The following is a 20,040-nucleotide window of genomic DNA, read 5'->3' as shown; positions in this document are numbered from 1 at the left end:
GTTTGATAAACAACTACTCATCACTAGTCTTTGCTTTCTGTCCCATAAATAACTCTGTAATGCCACCACTAATGTCCCTTTAACTCCCCAGGCTTCATTTTTGCTGATAGGTTAATTTATGATATTCCTTATTCAACATCTTTTGAAAGTCTGTGCACACCTCATTCCTTCAAAGAATCTTCAACCTTTTCTATGTCACTGAAGATTCAAATAATTTTAGTCAGCATAATTTTCTTTATTGAATTCATCATGGCTGTTATTTAGTTCGTCCTTTTTAATGGCAATTTTGCCTTTGGATTATCGTCTGAAATTTTCCCTGCCATCGTTATGTCAACTGGCTTCTAGTTGCTGGCTTTTCCCTTGTCTTTCCTTTTTCTGAGCAGTGGTTAAAAACAGATTTGCAACCTCCAGTCTTCTGACATTCCACTTGAGAGTGGAAAGATTATGGCCAGAGCATTTACTGTCTCCAACTGCACTTTTCCCAGGAACCTAGGATGCATCCTAAAGACCTTTTTTAACTTTGAGTTTTGCCAAACTTTTAAATTTTCTCTCTGACCTACCCCTCCCCTGTGTCTGTTTTCATCTTTTACAATTTCTCTATTACTTCTGCGGCAGTGAAAGGGAGAAATGAAATATTCACTGTCAATACAATTTCGTCTCTAGGTTCAAAAGCCACATGTACGGGCCAGAAACTTTATTACTCCAGCAACCACTCCAACGCCCATAAACGGAGCTGCATCAGGACATTATTCATATGGGCTACAACATACTGCAGCAATCCAGAATGGTACAAAGCAGAACAGGAGCACTTACACAAGTTTTTTAAAAGGAATGGATACCTAAAAAACACAATCTGCCGTTACCTCCGCAGCACATCACAACAAGAAGACACAACATGGCCAGATACACTAGTCACCCTACTGTACATCAGAGACATATCAGAAATGACCACAAGACTACTCAGACCCCTAGGTATCAGGATAGCCCACAAACCAACAACCACCCTGTGACAGCTACTGATGAACGTAAAGGATCCCTTACCCATAACCAATAAAACTAACGTTATGTACAAAATACCATGTGAAAAACATTATGTAGGCCAAACTGGAAGCAAACTGACAATAAGGATACATGAACACCAACTAGCTACCAGAGAGATGACCAATTCTCGCTGGTCTCAATTCTCACGGACAAAGAAGGACACTAATTCAACTGGGACAACACCTCCATCATCACGTGAGCCAAACAGTCATGCCAAGGAATTCCTGTAGGCCTGGCATTCCAACCCGAACTCCCATCAACAAACACATTGAACTGGACCCAATATACGAACCACTGAAAAACACAACTAGAAGTAATGCCAACCACCCCAGCAAACCGAGGCATATATAAATAACAAATGGGACAGACCACCGACATTTCACCGGAGGCGCACTGCCGATGTTACCTAGCAGGGTGACAAAACGTCTGCAACCAAACACATCCGCTCAGCGAGCAAGTCTACAACTTCACTTAATTGGTCTGTCATCTTTGTTCCCCATTTATAATTTGCCCTATTTGATTTAGCAACTGTATCAACTGCATCAACTGCATCTTAACTATACAGACTATGCAAAGATAGAATAGTTGGATGGTAGTCAAAAGTTTCAACATATTACATTTCTACATTAGAGGCTTGCAAAGCCAAATAATGAAACGATTAAGTGCACTTAATATTGTAGGTTCTTGTCATTTCCTAAATCAATTGTGAATTCCTTATCTTGCACAGAAATTATCATTTGGTCTAAAGATCTTGATCTACTTTATCACCAGACCATGAGCGACAAACAACTCTTCCTGACCTTTCATTGTTTAATTGAAATGTATATCTTAACAATCTCATTTCTTTCTGTTAGAATTAAAAATAGATCTTTCTTTAATGTGAGAGCCAATTTTTGTCTGCACTGGTGAAAGATGCTTGCTTTGATTTCGCTCCGTTTTGATTAGTGTTACTTTCTACCTAAATCTTTGCTCTATACCTATTAAATTTTGTATTAAAAATGTAATATATGAAGCAGATTGAGGTGAAGGAAATGTCACCTTGAAGTTAATATAGCTTGTCCAAGATTTTTTAATGGAAAATTTGATTTCTGTGAATGGCGCAATGTTTGGAATATGAATGGTCTGTTGGTAGGTCTTGTTATATCCCAAAAAATCCCTTTTCAGTCATTTTGAGCAAAGTTTATGCACTTCCTCGAAGGAGGAAGGATTAAGGAATGAGAGCAAGTATTTGGGCTTGCTAGTGCCTGGTTTTTATATTAGCTGGGGCCTTGGGGTACCAAAATGTGAATGCACAGCCTAGGTGACACCTGAATATGGATAAAGACATTAGCGGCAAAATTTAACATCTGGATTTTTAGAGCAGGTAGATTATTAAGCTGACGGACATAAGACCGGCTCAGCTGTTCAAACTTAAGCACCAGGAACAACCACCCCTATCATGCTGTTTCTGCAGCCTGCCTCCTCAAACCAGCATCTGTTAACCTGCTAGTTGATGCACTTTTTAATGTGCTGATTGACTTCTGACTGTTGCAAGAGGTTTAGATATTTTATGGTGCTTATCTAGTTGTTTCAAGCATTAACAGGGATTGATGTGTTAGGTGCTGAAGTGCTTTCTGCTGACTTAAAACCAGCTGCTGCCAATCATAGGTAAACTTATAAGCTTTTGTTTTATAGTGAACATCTTTGAATTGGCAGAGTCTACACTGTGCAAGATAATCTGTTGGGAGAGGAAGAGGTGAATAGGAAGCCACATTCGGTTAGGGAGCAATTCTCCTCCTACTGGAACTTCAGCAAGGAATTGTGAATGAGATGACTGCATTTCAGTAGGGTCCTTAGTGAAATCTACCAACTGCTACAGCCACCATTCTAAATTCTGAGCTGCGCAAGGGCTGCATTAACATCAATCTTTTTTGAAGATGGATCAGTTGGGACGATATTCACTGGAGTCTAGAAGAAATCTATAAAACTTATAAAACTTAAGCTAGTCTAGACAGGGTAAAGACAGGAAAGATGTTCCTGATTACTAGGGAGTCCAGAAACAGGGGTCACAGTTTAAGGATGCAGGGCAGGCTATTTGGAACTAATGAGAAATTTCGTCACCCAGTGTGAACCTATGGAATCCTCTGTCACAGAAAGCACTTGAGGCTAAAACATCGAATGTTCTTGAAGGAATTTATATGTAGTTCTTGGGGCTAAAGGGATCAAAGGTAAGGGGTCAAGAAGTGGGAACAGGGTACTAAGTTGGAGGATCAGCTGTAATCATATCAAATGCAGAGCAGACTTGAAGGGCCAAGTGAGCTACTCTGGCCCATATTTTGTATGTTTTCATGTGTCAAGAAAATCCACTGCTGACATTACTATTGAAGAAAACTGTGGGAAAATTATTTCAAAGGCTCGCAAGATACATATGATTAATTGGCTATGTTTTCATCTGTTAACAGTCATTGACATAACTGATTACTCCAGTTCATGATCAGTGCGCACAGATATATACACTGTGTACTGCACATGCACCAGTCATACATACAATGGCAGTTACGTTACTACAAGAAGAGCACTAGAGCAGATCAATGATCCTGCCTGGAGGAGCCTTCTAGGACTGGGTTTGAACTGGTTTCAAGATCATTAGCAAAATCATGACTGCCTTTGCAAACTACTAGGAAAACTGCTGAGGAACAGGGGCATGAGCATGTGAGAAAGGTGAAAATGTATTAGAGTGCATATTGATTTCGGGTCCTCTGTTGAGCTATTTGACTGTGCACAGATAGTGACTGCATGCAGTAATCACGTTAACAAGTAAGCAGCATGATAATGTTGTGCTGTCTGCATTGTGTTACATGAATGGAAGGATAAATTGCACCATCTGATCTTTGCATACTTACGGACTACCCAATTTAGCCCCTCCTAGCTCTGAACTGCTCCTGTATTCCAGTTTATCTGTTTGTAGGGTAACACTTTCAAAAACCTATAGTTGAAGTGTGCCAACTTTCTCTTAATTGGCAGAAATACTTGCTGTCAAATCAGCAGAGTCTGTAAATTTTACTTCTACAACCGTGGCTAGGTTTTGTGGTGAATGCAGAGAAATCACAGCTCCTTACCGTCTAAGGACCATTGTTAATGGATCCAATTCCAGATTGCTGAGGTTGTTTTACTTGCAGTCAATACTTTCCTGGGAACTTGGATAAAATGGTCCATGTTTCAGCTACGTTTCGGAATGAAAGCTGTGCGTGAATATGGGATGAAAAAAGGACTGGTATATTTACAACAACTTTCAGGAATGTCTCCACTTCTTACATGCAAAATATGGTGACTATTACAGATGAAAACATTGCTAAATTTAAGCACAATATGATCACAAAGATCTATTTTCCATTGTTTACTTCTTGATTAGTAATACAAGTTGAGGGAATCTTTCTACTTGGATGATACCTTGGAATTAATAACTACAGCAATCTGAACTTAAGAAACTGGTTCTTGCAGAAGACTAATGGAATATAAGCCTTCCTTTCAAAGGATGCCCTCAATAAAATACTATGACTTTTCTTGCTTATATCCAAAACTGCCTTCCTTGCCCACGTTGGACATAGCTTTTTCTCGTTCATTTAACCTATGTCCTGTTTGCATTGTCTTCACATTGTCTCCTACCTTGAGTGTCATCTGTCATATGGATATCTTACACTCTTATTTCCTTCACATAAATCACATAATATAGTAAAAAGCTAAAGTCCAGGGCAGATCCTTGTAGAATAACACTTGTCTCACTGCCAGCATACCCTCCCTTGGTCCCTAGATTTGATAGTGCAGGTAGATAAGGTAGTAAAAAAGCATGCTTGCCTTCATTGGAATGGACATTGAGTATAAGAATAGACAAGTTAGGCTGCAGGTTATAGAACTTTAGTTAGGCCACACTTGGAATATTGTGTACAGTTCTGATCACCGCACTACCAGAAGGATGTGGATGTTTTGGAGAGGGTACAGAAAAGGTTTACCAAGGTGTTGCCTGGTATGGGGAATTTTAGCTATGAAGAAAGGTTGGCTAGACTGGGTTTGTTTTCACTGGAACACAGGAGGTTGAGGGCAACCTAATTGAAGTTTATAAGATTATGAATGGCATGGATAGAGTGGAAAGCATGAGGCTTTTTTCCCAGGGTAGAGGGGCCAATTACTAGAGGACACAGGTTCAAGGTGCAAGGTGGGGGGCGTTGGGGGAAGTTTTAAGAGATGTGTGAGGCAAGCCTTTTACACAAAGGGTGGTGAGTGCCTGAAATGCACTTCCAGAGGTGGTGGTGGTGGAAGCAGCCACAATAGCAGCATTCAAGAAGCACCTGGACGAATACATGAATAGGAAGCAAAAAGCGGGATACAGATCCTGCAAGTGAAGACAGTTTTAGTATGGAAGGGCAAAATGTTGCAGTGCAGGTTTAGAAGCCCAATGGGCCTGTTCCTGTGCTGTTTTGTTCTTTTGTTCTTCTACCTTCCAGCCAGCTCAATGGGCTTCATTTGTAATAAAGCCTTCTGTGGAACTTTGACAAATGCCTTCTTGAAATTCATAAGGATAACATCTCAAGACATGCCTCTACCCTCCATGTGAATGATCCTCCTTAAGAAAAAACTTAATTAAATCAGATATACCCTACCCTTCAAACAAATACTGAATCTCTTTGATCAGCTTATATTTAGCCAAAGGCACAATTACTTTGTGTATCTGATCATATTTGTGGGCAAGTTACTAGAATCTAACATTAAACTGTGGCAAGTTTTATAATTTTCTGGTATCTCTCTCCCTCCTTAAATAATGGAATGATGTTTACATTTTCTAATCGAAAATACAATCCCTAAATCTAGAAGACACAGAAGTTGTGCATCTGCAATTTTCTCAACTGTCCTTTCTATCTTCAAGCACATTATTTACTCCATTATTATTTTTCACTCGTATAAATCTAAAACATTCCTGTCCTTGACTTACTTTTTAGGCTATCTTATACCATTTGGATTTTGTCCTCTTCTATTGAAAGCAAATACAAGTATTCATCTATAGGTCTAGTATTTTCATATTATCTGTTTTATTCTTGAGTGCTTTTGTCTGTTATGGGCCCATACATTCTCCACCTCAACATTCTTTTTCTCATATAAAATATTTACAAAGTTGTGTTAGCTCTGACCACCCCTTGCAAGTTTTTTTTCTCCCCTCATCCTTTTTAGCACACCTTAATACATTATATTCCTTTCGCTTTTTATGGATGTTTTTGTGTGTTAGATTTCTATCTGGAGTTTTTTCTTACATTTAGCTTTGACCAGTCTTTACCTCCTGTTTTTTCACTATTGTTGCTGAACTATTCAAAAAAGTTTTGCCAAGTATGGTTTTGTATTGTACATAAGTTTTTTGCTTAAGTTTTCTTGTCAACAATTCAGTGCAAGCAGTGGTCAATTAATTGATCGTCCCCTCAAAGTTGTTTACCTTATCAAGTTTAGCATTTTAGTTAATGACTTTCTAGCATATTGCTCCAGAAATAGGAGCAAGACTAATCCATTCAGCCCTTCAAGCCTGCTCTGTCATTCAGTAAGACAATGGCTGGTTTGATTGTAGCCTTAACTCTGTTTTCCAAGCTGCTCCCCCATAACCCTCGAGTCCCTTGTAACCTGCCAAAACTCTCTCAAGGTCTGGGAGGTTGATCTCCATATATCACTTTCATTTAGTTTAGAAATTTGGATTTTATCATAATGTGGATGATATGAAGCAAGCAACCTATTCCTGGGCTGCCAGGTCTGTCAGCGGAGGACTGGAAATGCATGCAACCAGCAAGGACAGGCTCTCACTTTAAAGAAATATGTGAGATTGCTCTGGTTATTGAAGCTGTGATTTTTCCATTTTTTTTTTTAAATTCATTCACAGGTTGTGGGCATTGCTGGCTAGGCCAGCATTTATTGCCCATCCCTAATTGCCCAGAGGCCAGTTACGAGTCATTCACATTAGTTGTGGATCTGGAGTCATATGTAGACCTCTTTCCTTCCCTAAGGGACAGTAGTGAACAATAGTGGGAACGGCTGTAACACTAACTCTGAGCTTGCCTGTTCATTCTGGGACACCACTTTTTTTGATGCTGCAGCCTAGTGCACTCTGACAGGTGACCTCATTGCACTGCGGCATTCACCTTGCTGTTGTATAATTTTACAGAAACCTTATTTTACATAACACTGGGTACTCTATGACAATGTGCACTGCAGTCTTACTTGAGAGGTCGCAGTTAAATTAAATTCTCTGCCCACTGATGCACCCTGCGCCCACACCCATATGCTTGTCTAGACTTTGACAATAAGAACATTAGGAAAAAGAACCAGACACTTTGATCCTTTTCCACCCTTCAATAAAATCATAGCTGACTGCCTATCTCAATCCACTTTCCTGCATCATCCCTCTATCTATTAATTTGATTTAGAGTACAAATGTCTATTAGTCTCCAGCTTGAATATATCAATGACTGAGCCACTCAGTAACCTCAGATGGCATGAAAATGAAAACTGGTCTTTCTTGAAAAGACCAATCATTTTCATTGTTATCTGAGGTGTTAGAGATGATAGCGATCAGCTCACAGAGGTTATATGAAAGCCCAATGACAATTAAATTCAGTTATATTATGGTAATTATGACCACTATTCCCTTGCTGACAGATTGTTAACTAAAGCTGATATGTCAGATCTAATGTGTCCTGTTCTTTGTTCCTAGAACATGTTGTTCTGAAAATAAATTGAGTTCCAGGTGGTAGCAGTCTTCATGTCTCACTCCAGGATTTCAGCAATAAAATCGGTCGACACCTCCAGTGTCATACTGAGGGAGTGCTACACTGTTGGTGATGCCATCTTTCAGATCTGCCTGGTTGAATAGATATGAAAAAAAGTTGCATCGATAAAGAAAACTATAGGAATATCCTCGATTTTCTTAGTCAATATGTGTCCTCTGACTTGCATCACAAAATAGATCATCTAATCATTATCACATTGGCTTTTTTGGGGGAGTTTGCTGTATGCAAAATTGATGGCTGCATTTCCTGCAGCATCACAAAATGCATTCATTTAGCACATTTCGTCAGCCAATAATAACAATGTCTCAAAGTATTTTGCATTCAATTAAGTAGTTTTGAAGCAAGTTTCTTTTTTATTAGTTGAGTTGATGTGAAAATTTAAATCTCCCACTTAGCATATATGGTTGTATGTTCTTTCTTGAGCATTTTTTTTCCACTGATGACCCTGAATGAAAGGTGTTTTTTTTTTCAACTTTCTCTTTTTTTTTTGAAAGGTCCCATAACAACATACTTAGTTCCCCATCATGCCTGAAATGTGGTAGCCATGAAGATCTGGCTGCAGCATACCTAATAAATTAACCTTGTATTCTGAATCAATTAGTTTTATTTCTTATGCCACATGCATTTACACATGTAGCACTTGTTTTGGTAGCTTCTCATCTTTTCTATAGCCCCAATGGTGTGTTTTTGTTTGTACTTGGCTTATGTTTTGGTGCCAGTGTTGTGTACGTTTAATATATAGGTAATTGAAGGTTTAATATTTAGTTTATTCTTGGTGGTCACTGCATTTTTAACAAGATTCTTAAGCTCAAGTATCATTTGTTATCTTTTTTTTAATATACACTGAAAATTTGCTGTTTGCCATCTTTCTTTATGTTTAGGTTGCTATACTTCCATCCAGATCCTGCTCCCCTCCTTCCTTTTTTGTCAATTTAGAGCAACCTTCATAGTACATTGGACTTATGTGATTTGGACCTCAGTAAATTTATTCAGAAGAATGGCTAATCAGACAGTAGTCCTCTAAATAGAAAGATATAGCAAGGAATTGCTCCTTCAGTCATATGCTGATTCTTTCCCATGCTTTCTGTTGCAAATGTGGGAGAAAAGCAACCTATGAACTGAGTTCGGAAAGTCAGTGATTTGATTTGATTTGATTTATTATTGACACGTGTACAAAGAGTGAAAAATATCGTTTTGCATGCTATCCAGGCAAATCATACCTTACATAAGTACATCAGGGTTATAGAACAGAATGCAGAATATAGTGTTACAGCTACAGAGAAGGTGCAGAGAAAGATCAACTCCAATATGAGAGGTTTGTTCAAAAGTCTGATAAGTGGAAGGATCTGTAGGTACGTGTTTTCAAACTTTTATATTTTCTGCAAGAGCATGTAACTGGGGCAGAAAGGTTCTTTGATTATGTTGTTTGCTTTCCTGGGGCAGTGGGCAGTGGGCAATGTAGACAGATCGATTGATGGAAGGCTGGTTTGCATGATGGACCGGGCTATGTTCGCAACTCTCTGTAATTTCTTTAGGTCTTGGGCAGAGCAGTCACCATACCAGATAGGATGTTTTCTATTGTGCATCTATAAAAATTGGTAAGAGTCATTGTGGACATATTGAATTTGCTTAGCCTTCTGAGGAAGTAGAGACATTGTTGTGCTTTCTTAACTGTAATGTCAACATGCAGTAACATTTGCAGGTGTTACATCATTTGATCCCTTTCCCCACTACTTCTAGTTTAAACCCATCTCCACTCCTTAGTATATAACTTGCAAGAATACTGGTCCCAGCATGGTTCAGGTGTAAACTATCCCAACGGTACAGCCACCATTGTCCCTAATCCTGGTGTCAGCATTATTTAAATAGTGAGAGATTCAGAGTTCTGAGATGCAGTGGGATCTGGGTGTATGAATGAATGAATTACAATGGGTTACAGATTCAGCAAGTAATTGGGAGAGCTAATAGAATATTATCATCTATTGTGAAAGGAATTGAATGCAAAAGTAGGAAGTACTTCAATTGTCAATGTCACCAATTGCTTACTAGTGAGATGTTCTACCTAGGAAATTTGATGTCTTTGGTCATGTGTTCTTTGGATCCTTGTGTGGCTGATTAGCCTGATCCTGGAGTCACATCTCTGACCAAACGTTTGACAGGTGTTTCTGGAAGGTGGGATTGGTCCTTGGCCTCAATCACTCACTGGCATTCCTTGCTCCAGTTCCTTTTCTGTGCTTTCTTTTGACAACGGGTGTTCTCCAAGAATTGTCTCTGTTCGTACGGGAGGTTCTTCCAAGTCAGTTTCTTCTGACCAAGGGTCACCAAGACATTGATGTCTATGTTGCATTTTTGAAGTAAGCCTTCAGAGAGTCTTTGAAATACTTTGAGTCCTCTTGCTCATGTGCTTCCCATGAGCTCAGTAAAGAAGATTTGCTTCGTCAGTCAGCACACAAGCATCCTAAGCATGTGTCCAGCCAGGAGAATTGGTTTTGGGTGATCATGGGCTGGATGCTGTTTTTAGTATGCCTGTCCTCCCAGCTGATGTGGAGGATCTATCTCAAAACATTGGTACTTCTACTGGGCCTTAAGTTCACATGTATTCCAAGTTTTGGAGCTATGTGTAAGAGTTGGAAGGATGACTGCCTAAATGCACTGATCTTGGCATTCATACAGATATCATGGTTGCTAAAGACTCTCAACCTTAGGGATCCAAAGGTGGCACTCGCGGATTAGATGTGCTGTTAGATCTCTGCATCAATGTCAGCCTTAGATGAGAGATGATTTCCCCAGCTAGGGAAATATTCCTCATTTGGAGGATTTCTCTTGGCCTTAATGAGGGCATAGACTGGAACTTACTCTGGGATGGGTTGGTAAAGGATTTCAGTCTCCGTGAGGTTGAGGCCAAAACATTTCTTCAGTATCTGCTTTGGCGAAGGTGTTGAGTGAAGCTTGGAAGATTTCATTGTCATTTGCATATGAAAGTTCTATTAGCGAAGTCGATGTCACTTGCTTGTTGGATTTTAAGTGCTTGAGATTGAAAAGTTTACCGTCTGCAGGAGACAGTGTCCACACGACTGAGAAACTTGTTCTGGACAAGATGAAGCAGAAGAATGGTGGCGATGAGGGTGGAGAAAAGGTGGGGCCATAAACACATCTCTGCTTGATCTGTCTTGACCCCAAAGGATTCTGTCACATTACTGTCTAGAGGAGTGTTGCCAACATCTCGTTGTGGAAGAGATGGAGATGTTGATGAATTTCATTGGACAGTTGGCCTTTGACAGGGTTTTCCATAGGATTTCCCAATTGACTCAAAAGCTTTGGTCAAAGGCCATGTAGAGTGGTTCATCTTGTTCTTGGCGTTTCTCTTGATTGTTGAGCAGTGAAAATCACATTCATGGTTCCACAGTTAGGTTGGAAATCACACTGCCTTTCCAGAAGAATTTCTTTGGAGACTGGGAGAAGGTGCCTAGCAAGGACTCGGGTGGTGATCTTTAAGATGATGGAGAATAGGGAGGCTCAATCGTAATTTCCACTTCCATTTTGTCATCATTTTTGAAGATGGTGGTGATGGCAGTATCCCAGAGATCACCAGGGGTTTCTTTTTTGCCCCAGATTTTCAGTAACAGTTGATGGAGATGACCGATAAGCTCTGCTCCTCCACTTGGCATTGAGGACCCCTGGCAAAACTAGAATCAATGGAAATCTGGGGCAGGCCCTCCAGTGGTTGGAGTCATAACTGACAAGTAAGATGGTCATGGTTGTTGGAGGTTGGTCATCTCAGCTCCTGACATCTCTGCAGGAGTTCCTTAGGGTAGTGTTCTAGGCCCAACCATCTCCAGCTGCTTCATCAATGATCTTGCCACCATCATAAGGTCAGAAGTGGGGATGTTCACCAACTGATTGATTGCATAATATTCAGCACCATTTGTGACTCCTCAGATACTGCAGCAGTCCATGTCCAAATGTAACAAGATCTGGACAATATCCAGGCTTGGGCTGACAAGTGGCAAGTAACATTCTCACCACAAAAATGCCAGGCTATGACCATTGCCCATTGATATTCAATGGTGTTACCATCACTGAATCCCCACTGTCAACATCCTTGGTTATCATTGACCAGAAACTCCACTGGACTCACCGCATGAGTAGGTCAGAAGCAAGGAATACTGCAGTGGGTGACTCAGCTCCTGACTCCTCAAAGCCTGTCCACCATTTACAAGGCACAAGTCAGGAGTGTGATGGAATAGTCCCCACTTGCCTGGATGAGTGTAGCCCCAACAACACTCGAAGCTTGACACCATTCAGGACAAAGCAGCCCACTTGATTGGCACTACATCCACAAGCGTCCACTCCCTTTCACCACCGACACTCAAGTAGCAGCAGTGTGTACTATCTACAAGATGCATTGCAGAAATTCACCAAAGATCCGCAGACAGCACCTTCCAAACCCACGACCACTTCCATCTCGAAGGACAAGGGTAGCAGATATATGGGAACACTGCCACCTCCAAATCACTCACCATCCTGACTTGGAAATATATTGCAGTTCCTTCACTGCCTCTGGGTCAAAATCATGGAATTACTTCCCCATAACGGCATTGAGGGTCAACCCACAGCAAGTGGACTGCAGTGGTTCAAAAAAGCAGCTCACCACCACCTTCTCAAGGGCAACTAGGGACTGGCAATAAAATGCAGGCCAACGGGCGATGCCCACATCCCACAAAATGAATTAAACACATGCTACACTAACTAGTAGTCCAAGATCATCTTTGGGAATTTAGGGAATTTCCTCAAACATGTTCTCATCTACGATTGTATCATGATTTGGCACTTTTTTGAAGCGTTTTCTCTGTTTCTGAGAGGGTTCCATTCTTACCCTGCATTGGTTTGAGGTCAGGAGTGTTGGAGTTTGTCTTTTATCTTGGTGGCACTGAAAAAGCCAGATGTCATGCTTGTTGGCAAGGAATTGCAACAGTTTAGTTTTCTTAGTCCTCCATTGATTCTTGATTTCCCTACTACTTCATTTGTAACTCTGCTTTTGCAGTTTGAGCTCAACTCAACTCCTTACTGCTGATGTTCTGCCAGGAACTTTCCTCTTTGGTAAGGTTTTAGATGATCTGGTCATTATCGATGAACTAGTCTTGGTGTTTCCTGGTCTTTTAGCTGATTAGTTACTTCACAGCATGAATTGATGGCTGTCTTCAGCTCTTCCCAGATTTCCTCCACTCCAGTAAAATTAACACTTTTTTTGGTGATTTTTGATGAAGATATTGTTGGAAGTTCGCAAGGCTGCTTGGCTCTTGGAACATTGACCCTTCTTTTTTTTCTGAACTGCTTCTTCATCTTCAACTATTTCTGGTGGCATTTGATGGACAGAGTGGATGACCCAGTGATCTGTCCAGCAATGATAATCACTTTGGTAATGAGAACATCCTTTTGGTCTTGGGATCAACAAATAGTTAGTCCTGTGCTAGCGGCTGCCTCCAACGAGTCTTGAACTTATTTTTTTGACAGAACAGGGTGTTGAGAATGACCAGCTGTTGTTCTACAACTTGGCAAGCAGTAAAATCCCAAGGGGTTTGCAATTTCAACTGATTTCTTCCCAGAGTTGGGAGTTGATTCCAACCTGGGCTTTCAAGTCCCCAAGGAGGATGATCTATCTTCCTTCAGAATGTTAGTGAGTATGATAACTAGGCTGAAACAGAAGCTTTCTTCGGACTCATCAAGGGTTGGAGCATAGGCATTCATGACTTGCCTGCTGGTTCTTAGTAAGTTGTAGGCAGAGATTCATGAGACAGTCATTGGCAGCAGGGAGCTTAGGAGTTGGTGGTTGTTTTGTTTCTGATTGTGAATCTAATTCCATGCATCCTGGCTTGATTATCTGGTTTTCTTCTCCAGAAAAAAGTACAACCACTACCTTCATCCCCTAGCTGCCTTTTGCCTTATTTTTGGTCTCCTACAGGGCAGTGAAGTCAGTGAGGTGACTGAGTTCACAGGAAACCACGATGGTTCTCCATTCCTGACAACTGTTTTGCTTGTTATCCATAAGGGTGTATGCAATTTCCGGGATTGATGTGATTTTGGCTTTTGCTTTGGTTTTCAGATGCAGATAGATGCAGTGGATGCAGTTTTCCAGTTAGGTCAGTGATTGAACTGATTTTTAGGGCACATTTTTTCTAGCCCTTTCCCACTGTGGGATCAGCAGTGCGGATTCTGAGGAGGGCTGCTCAGTCGTGAAGATTGCTGAAATGCTGTCCCATTCCTGAGCTGAGTAAATCTTCATCACCCATGCGCCAGTCTGCAGCTAGGGCCTTCCATATCTCTCAATCACTTGGATTTTGATGCAACCGAAGTATTCACCTGTTTTGTGCAAAAGATACCTTTTGAGCTTGACGTCATATTCTTTCTATAGAATTAAGCAAGTCTTTGGCAGATGTAAGGCTCACAAGTTTTAGTATGAGAGAAGGTGTAGGGCTTTTTTTTTAAATTTCCCGTGATAGAAGTAGACTTACAAACAATTTGGTAGATGCATTGATTATTGGCCTGAGTTTTGCAGTAGAAGAGTAATGACAGCAAATTGTTAGCACTTGCTGCTTTTTTTGTCTGAAACTGAGTGGCTTCTGGAGTTTGCACAGTGAAATGTGGAAATCCAGAAGTTGCAGTGAATAATTCCACTTTTCTCCAATAGGTGTGCTGTTGAATTCTCTGCAGCATACAAGTCCAAATCCTGAATCTGACAAAAAGTATTCTTCTCACACTAATATTACAGTTTGGAGAAAAAAACTAAGATGTGCTTTGTTAATGAGGTATCATTAGATTTTACACCAATGTTATGCCAAGTCATAATTACTGTTGAAGAGCCTCTGGCCCTGGAAAACCAGCGTTTAAAATGTGAAGGATAATTGTGAATTTGGCTTCCTGGTTTGTTGTGAGAATTTCAATGACTTTCTGCTTAAGAGTACTTGAGATCACCTTGAGTACTCATCATATTCAAACTAACATCAATAAAGATTAAAACTAGGCCAACAGATTGATGCATAATAAAAACTGAAAGAACTGCGGATGCTGTAAATCAGGAACGAAAACAAAGTTGCTGGAAAAGCTCAGCAGGTGCGGCAGCATCTGTGAAGAAAATAACAGTTAACTTTTCGGGTCCGGTGACCCTTCGTCAGAACTGATGGTGGCTAGGAAAACGTCAGCTTTTATGCAAAAAATAGGGAGGTGGGTGGGGTAAGGAGTAAACAATAGGATAGAGCCCAAAGAGAGAGAAAGATAGGTGGACAGACAAAGGAGTTGCTAACAATCAGGCTGGGAGGGTGAATTGTTGTTAATGGGGACTGTTAGTGACTAACAACAGGGGGTGTGTAATGGCAGGCTATGTGGTAACAAGGCCTGGTGTGTGGGGTGGGGGGCTGGGACGTGGAAGAGTTTAGGCCCTAAAATTATTGAATTCAATATTGAGTCCGGAGGGCTGTAGGGTCCCCAAGCGGAAAATGAGGTGTTGTTCTTCCAGCTTGCATTGGGCTTCGCTGGAACACTGCAGCAAGCCAGAGACACAGATGTTGGCCTGGGAGCAGGGTGGTGCATTGAAGTGGCAGGCAACAAGTAGTTCAGGGTCTTTTTTGCAAGCAGAATGTAGATGTTCTGCGAAGCGGTCGCCAAGTCTACGCTTCATTTCCCCAATGTAGAGGAGATCACATTGTGAGCAGCGAATGCAGAGACTAGGTTCTGGGAAGTACAGGTGAAGTGTTGCTTCACCTGGAAGGTATGTTTGGGCCCTTGGATACTGGGGAGGGAGGAGGTAAATGGGCAGGTATTAAACCTTTGCCGGTTGCAGGGGAAGGTGCCGTAGGGCTGTGTGGAGGTGTGGGAGGTGAAGGAAGTGTGGACCAGGGTGTCCCGGAATGAACGGTCCCTGCGGAAGGCGGACAAGGGAGGGGAGGGGAATATGTGTCTGGTGGTGGCATCTCGCTGGCGGTGGCGGAAATGGTGTCTGATGATCTTCTGGATGTGGATGCTGGTGGGATGGTAGGTGAGGATAAGGGGAACCCTATCACTGTTGCAGGAGGGAAGAGAAGGAATGAGGGCGGAAGTGCAGGAGATGGGTCGGACCTGGTTGAGGGCCCTGTTGACAACGGTTGATGCATCTTCATTGGTAGCTTTGTTTGTCAGTTCTGAGCGCCATCGCCTTCGGCACTGATCAAAAATTGAGGCCTGTTATTCAGTTCTATTGATATAGCTTTATGCAGGAGAACTACAGCCATTCAAGTCTACAACTCAAATCCACTTTACACGTCTGCATGTTTGTGCAGACTTGCAGCTGTTGTAGGATTTGTGCACTTTTGAGTCAGCATGATGTAATGCTTACAGTGCATCTCTGACCTTTATGAATTTGAATACATTATTAGTTTAAAAACTGAGGCTGATAATTGAAATAAATCGTAAACAATTCAATGGAAGAAAAATACGTCTAGGTGTCAAATACTAAACTGCACTTTTGGAATCCATGAAGATATAAAGGTCGTGTTCTATGTTTTGAATTATATTTGTCCGACACAGCTGTAAAAACACAAATATAATGACCTGCCATGAGAGAAGGCCATGTGCCCACTGATTATTCCTGATGAGTAAAGTTTTCAGTAGTAGGTGGTAATTTTTGATTTTTGTTTGCTGTAGAGCCCTTTTTCAAGAGCAGCCAGTCATGGCTGTTAAATCTGTGTGCCCTAAACAAACATTAGTAGAATATATCCACTTGCTCATTTTTAATGGATTTTAAAACAAGAAGTTTGTTTTTTTTTCTGCAGGTACTCCTACTTTCTTGGATGCTTTGGGAGCTAATGGTACTGCCAATATTCAAAGTTCAGTAACGGGAGTTGCAGGACACAAAAGGAAATTTATAGATGACAGACGGGACCAACCTTTTGATAAGAGACTAAGATTCAGTGTGAGACAAACAGAAAGTGCCTACCGATATAGGGATATTGTTGTCAGGAAACAAGACGGGTTTACGCACATTTTACTTTCCACCAAGTCATCAGAAAATAATTCCTTAAATCCAGAGGTGAGTAGCATTTTCTTTCCTTTCATTTTTATCGGAAGAACTACAAATCCATTCCAAATACTGTTGCTTGCTCATTTAGTTACTTCATAGTACAGGGGATTAGTTAATGAAAGATCTTTGGTTTTTATAACGTTTCTCACATCAGGATGGCAAGATGTTTTTCAACAAAGTATTTTTGAAGTATGGTCACTGTTGTCAGTTTAAGAAATGTGAAAGTCAGTTTGCACACAGCAAGTTCCCACAAACAGCAATGTAATGACAGCAATTTATTTGTGATGTTAACTGAGGGATAAATATTGATTCTGACAAGCGATAGTTCCTCACTCTTATTTGGAAAAATACCAAGGGGCAAACAGGGCCTCAACTTGCCATCACATCCAAAGGAAGTTGCATCTACATTCATTCATGATTATTGTGTTTCTAATTATAAGTTTCTGTTAGCTGAGTCTTCCTTACACAACTTAAAATATGTGAGTAATATGGCGGTTGGATATCCTTTCAAGGAAATGGACGAGTGATGATGGAAATGCCATGGCATGCGTAAACCCAGAGGATCAGCCTCTCTGGCTTTAATTTTGTGCACCACTTCAAGGTCAAACTATGATATTACATTTTTTTTTCTTTAATATTGTATACCTGAAATATTTTGAGGAAATATTTGGGTTCAGTTATTGCAGCAGATGTTGAATTGTCATAATTATGCAAAATGCATATTTTGTCACTTGTTCCACAGAAACATTCAAATAGCATATAAATACACAAAGTACAAATAGCTCCCTGTTTATCAGGTACTTTAGTTTTGGTAAGTGTATGTTGAAATTCTGCACATCTGTCTAGGTATTGCAAAATATTATGGAACTGAAGATACCGTACTCAATAGATTTTGCATTTATTCCTGAATTTTCCCTAAAATGTGCTTCTAAATAAGAAGATATGTTACTAGAAGGTGTAACTGTTGGCATTCCTAACCTCACTCTGAAGATTTTAGGATCTCTGACCATTACAGCTGGTTGAAATTCAATATAAGTCATAGATGTTTAATATTAAACTGGTCTTGAGTGCTGATGTGGTGCAGTGATAGTGTCTCTAGCTCCTGAGCCAGAAGGCCCAATTCCACTTTCTCCAGAGCCCTGCAATAATAGCTGAGTAGGTTGATTAGAAAATATCCGTAATGCTAGTCTTTTGCTTTTGCTAAACTCAAAAGTATCAATTTATTTAATACATTTTAACAGGAGCAATCATTTGAAGCATGAAATGAACTTGGTGCACTTATCCAGCAGAACAAAATCCCACAATTTCAGATGTATATAATGTGCATTTGTCAATTTTTTTCTCCCATTATCGGATTACTTTACTTTATTTGAAAATTGCAAAAGCTTATGCATTTTTCTAAGATGTATCTTTCTTTATATAAAACTAATCTTGTTATCATGATCATCCAGTACAATAATCAACTGTTGTAAAAATCAATCCAGTTTACCAATATCCCTTTCTTTTGGGGAAGGAAATCTGCCATCTTTACCAGGACTAGCCTACAAGTAACTCCAGATTTGTAACAATGTCATTGATTCTTCAATGCCATCTGAAATGGCTGAACAATTACCTCCGTTTAAGAAATAAAAACTGAAAGAACTGTAGATGCTGTAAATCAGGAACAAAAACAGCACTTCCAGGAAAAGCTCAGCAGGCCTGGCATCATCTGTGAAGAGAAAATCAGAGTTAACGTTTCGGGTTCGGAGACCTTCCTCCGTTCTGAGACGTGTACTTAGAAGCACCTCAGTTCTGAGGAAAGGTCACTGGACCTGAAAAGTTAACTCTGCCTCCCTCTCTGTGAAGAAAAAAAATCAATGGCCTATGGGTATTAAAGCTGGACTGTTAATCCAGAGTCCCAGATAATGTTCTGGAGACCTGGGTTCGAATCCCACCACGGCAGATGGTGAAATTTGAATTCAATAAATATCTGGAATTAAGAGTCTAATGATGACCATGAATCTATTGCCAATTGTTGGGGAAAAAAACTCATCTGTTTAACTAATGTCCTTTAGGGAAGGAAATTGCCATCCTTACCTGGTCTAGCCTTCATGCGACTCCAGACTCTCAGCAATGTGGTTGACTCGGAATTGCCCTCTGGGCAGTTGGAGATGGGCAGTAAATGCTGGCCTAGGCAGTAACACCCTCATCCTGTGAATGAATAAAGAAAAAATAATTGCTGCCAGACCTCCTGAGCTTTTCCAGCAACTTGTGTTTTTGTTCCGTTTTAAGCAATGTTAGGTTTAGGTAGTGAATGCTAGCCTTGCCAATGATGCCCATATCCCATGAAAGATTGAAGTTTTACTAATTGCATCAAGGGAAATGAAGATGTTGGGGAATAAATAGTAAAGATAGATGATCAGCTATGATCTGTTTGAATGGTGCAGAAGATCGAGTGGCTGAAAGGCCTACTGCTCCTATTTCATGTGCTTCTGAGAATTCATCTATTTATCACCAGTCCATTTGTTTTATTCCTCTGTTTATACAAATTGCTTAACCCTAAAACATCTCCCCACCATGATTGTCCATTCACGGATTCTGATTTCTTGAACTTCCTCTTTCTACCTCCTCCAACCCCAGCGCTGTCCGGATGCCATATTCTAAAATTTCCCCTTTCATTCTCTCTAACTCCCTCATCTATTTGTATTAAATGTAGATTTTTGTTTTGGATTAACCTTTACATTATCAATTTTTATATCAACACAGAATCTACAGAGCATACTTTTAATAACGAGTATTCTAAGTTCATTGAAATGTGCTACATAATGTTAGTCATCACACAAGGGGTGGGAAGTAAGTTTATCTTCTAACATACTTTCATTTGTCGTTGTGAAAATTCTGCTTTTCCATACAGTTGTCAGTGTCTTGCTGTCTTCAGTTCTTGAATATTGCTGAAGGCCTGCACCACCAACTATTAATTATAGTTCACTTGTTGCTATCAGATGCATTGGGTTACAGAGATCACATGCCCTAAAGCAACCTTTTTCAGCATCACACTATTGAGTTTGGTGTGTAGAGAAAGTTTAAAAAACACTCAATGTAAGAATGTTGTATAGTTATTTGCTTGCATTTAAACTTACCTTTCAGGATTAAACAAAAACTGATGTT

At 40.3% G+C, this 20,040-nt stretch overlaps 1 protein-coding gene across 4 annotated transcripts in view; it reads left to right on the top strand.

Moving 5' to 3' along the window:
* Nucleotides 1–20,040, top strand: part of cdyl (chromodomain protein, Y-like) — a 147,946-nt gene that overhangs the window by 112,660 nt on the left and 15,246 nt on the right. For all 4 annotated transcript variants that reach the window (XM_048610901.1, XM_020531014.2, XM_048610907.1 and 1 more), the window contains one exon: nucleotides 16,646–16,902. In XM_048610901.1, coding sequence (XP_048466858.1) covers nucleotides 16,646–16,902 — 257 coding nt within the window. The remainder of the gene's footprint in view (nucleotides 1–16,645; nucleotides 16,903–20,040) is intronic.

This window comes from Rhincodon typus, chromosome 2, assembly GCF_021869965.1.
Source record: "Rhincodon typus isolate 14 chromosome 2, sRhiTyp1.1, whole genome shotgun sequence".
NCBI lineage: Eukaryota > Metazoa > Chordata > Chondrichthyes > Orectolobiformes > Rhincodontidae > Rhincodon > Rhincodon typus.
The sequence above is the reverse complement of the archived record's forward strand: the minus strand, read 5'-3'. Positions and strand labels throughout refer to the sequence as shown.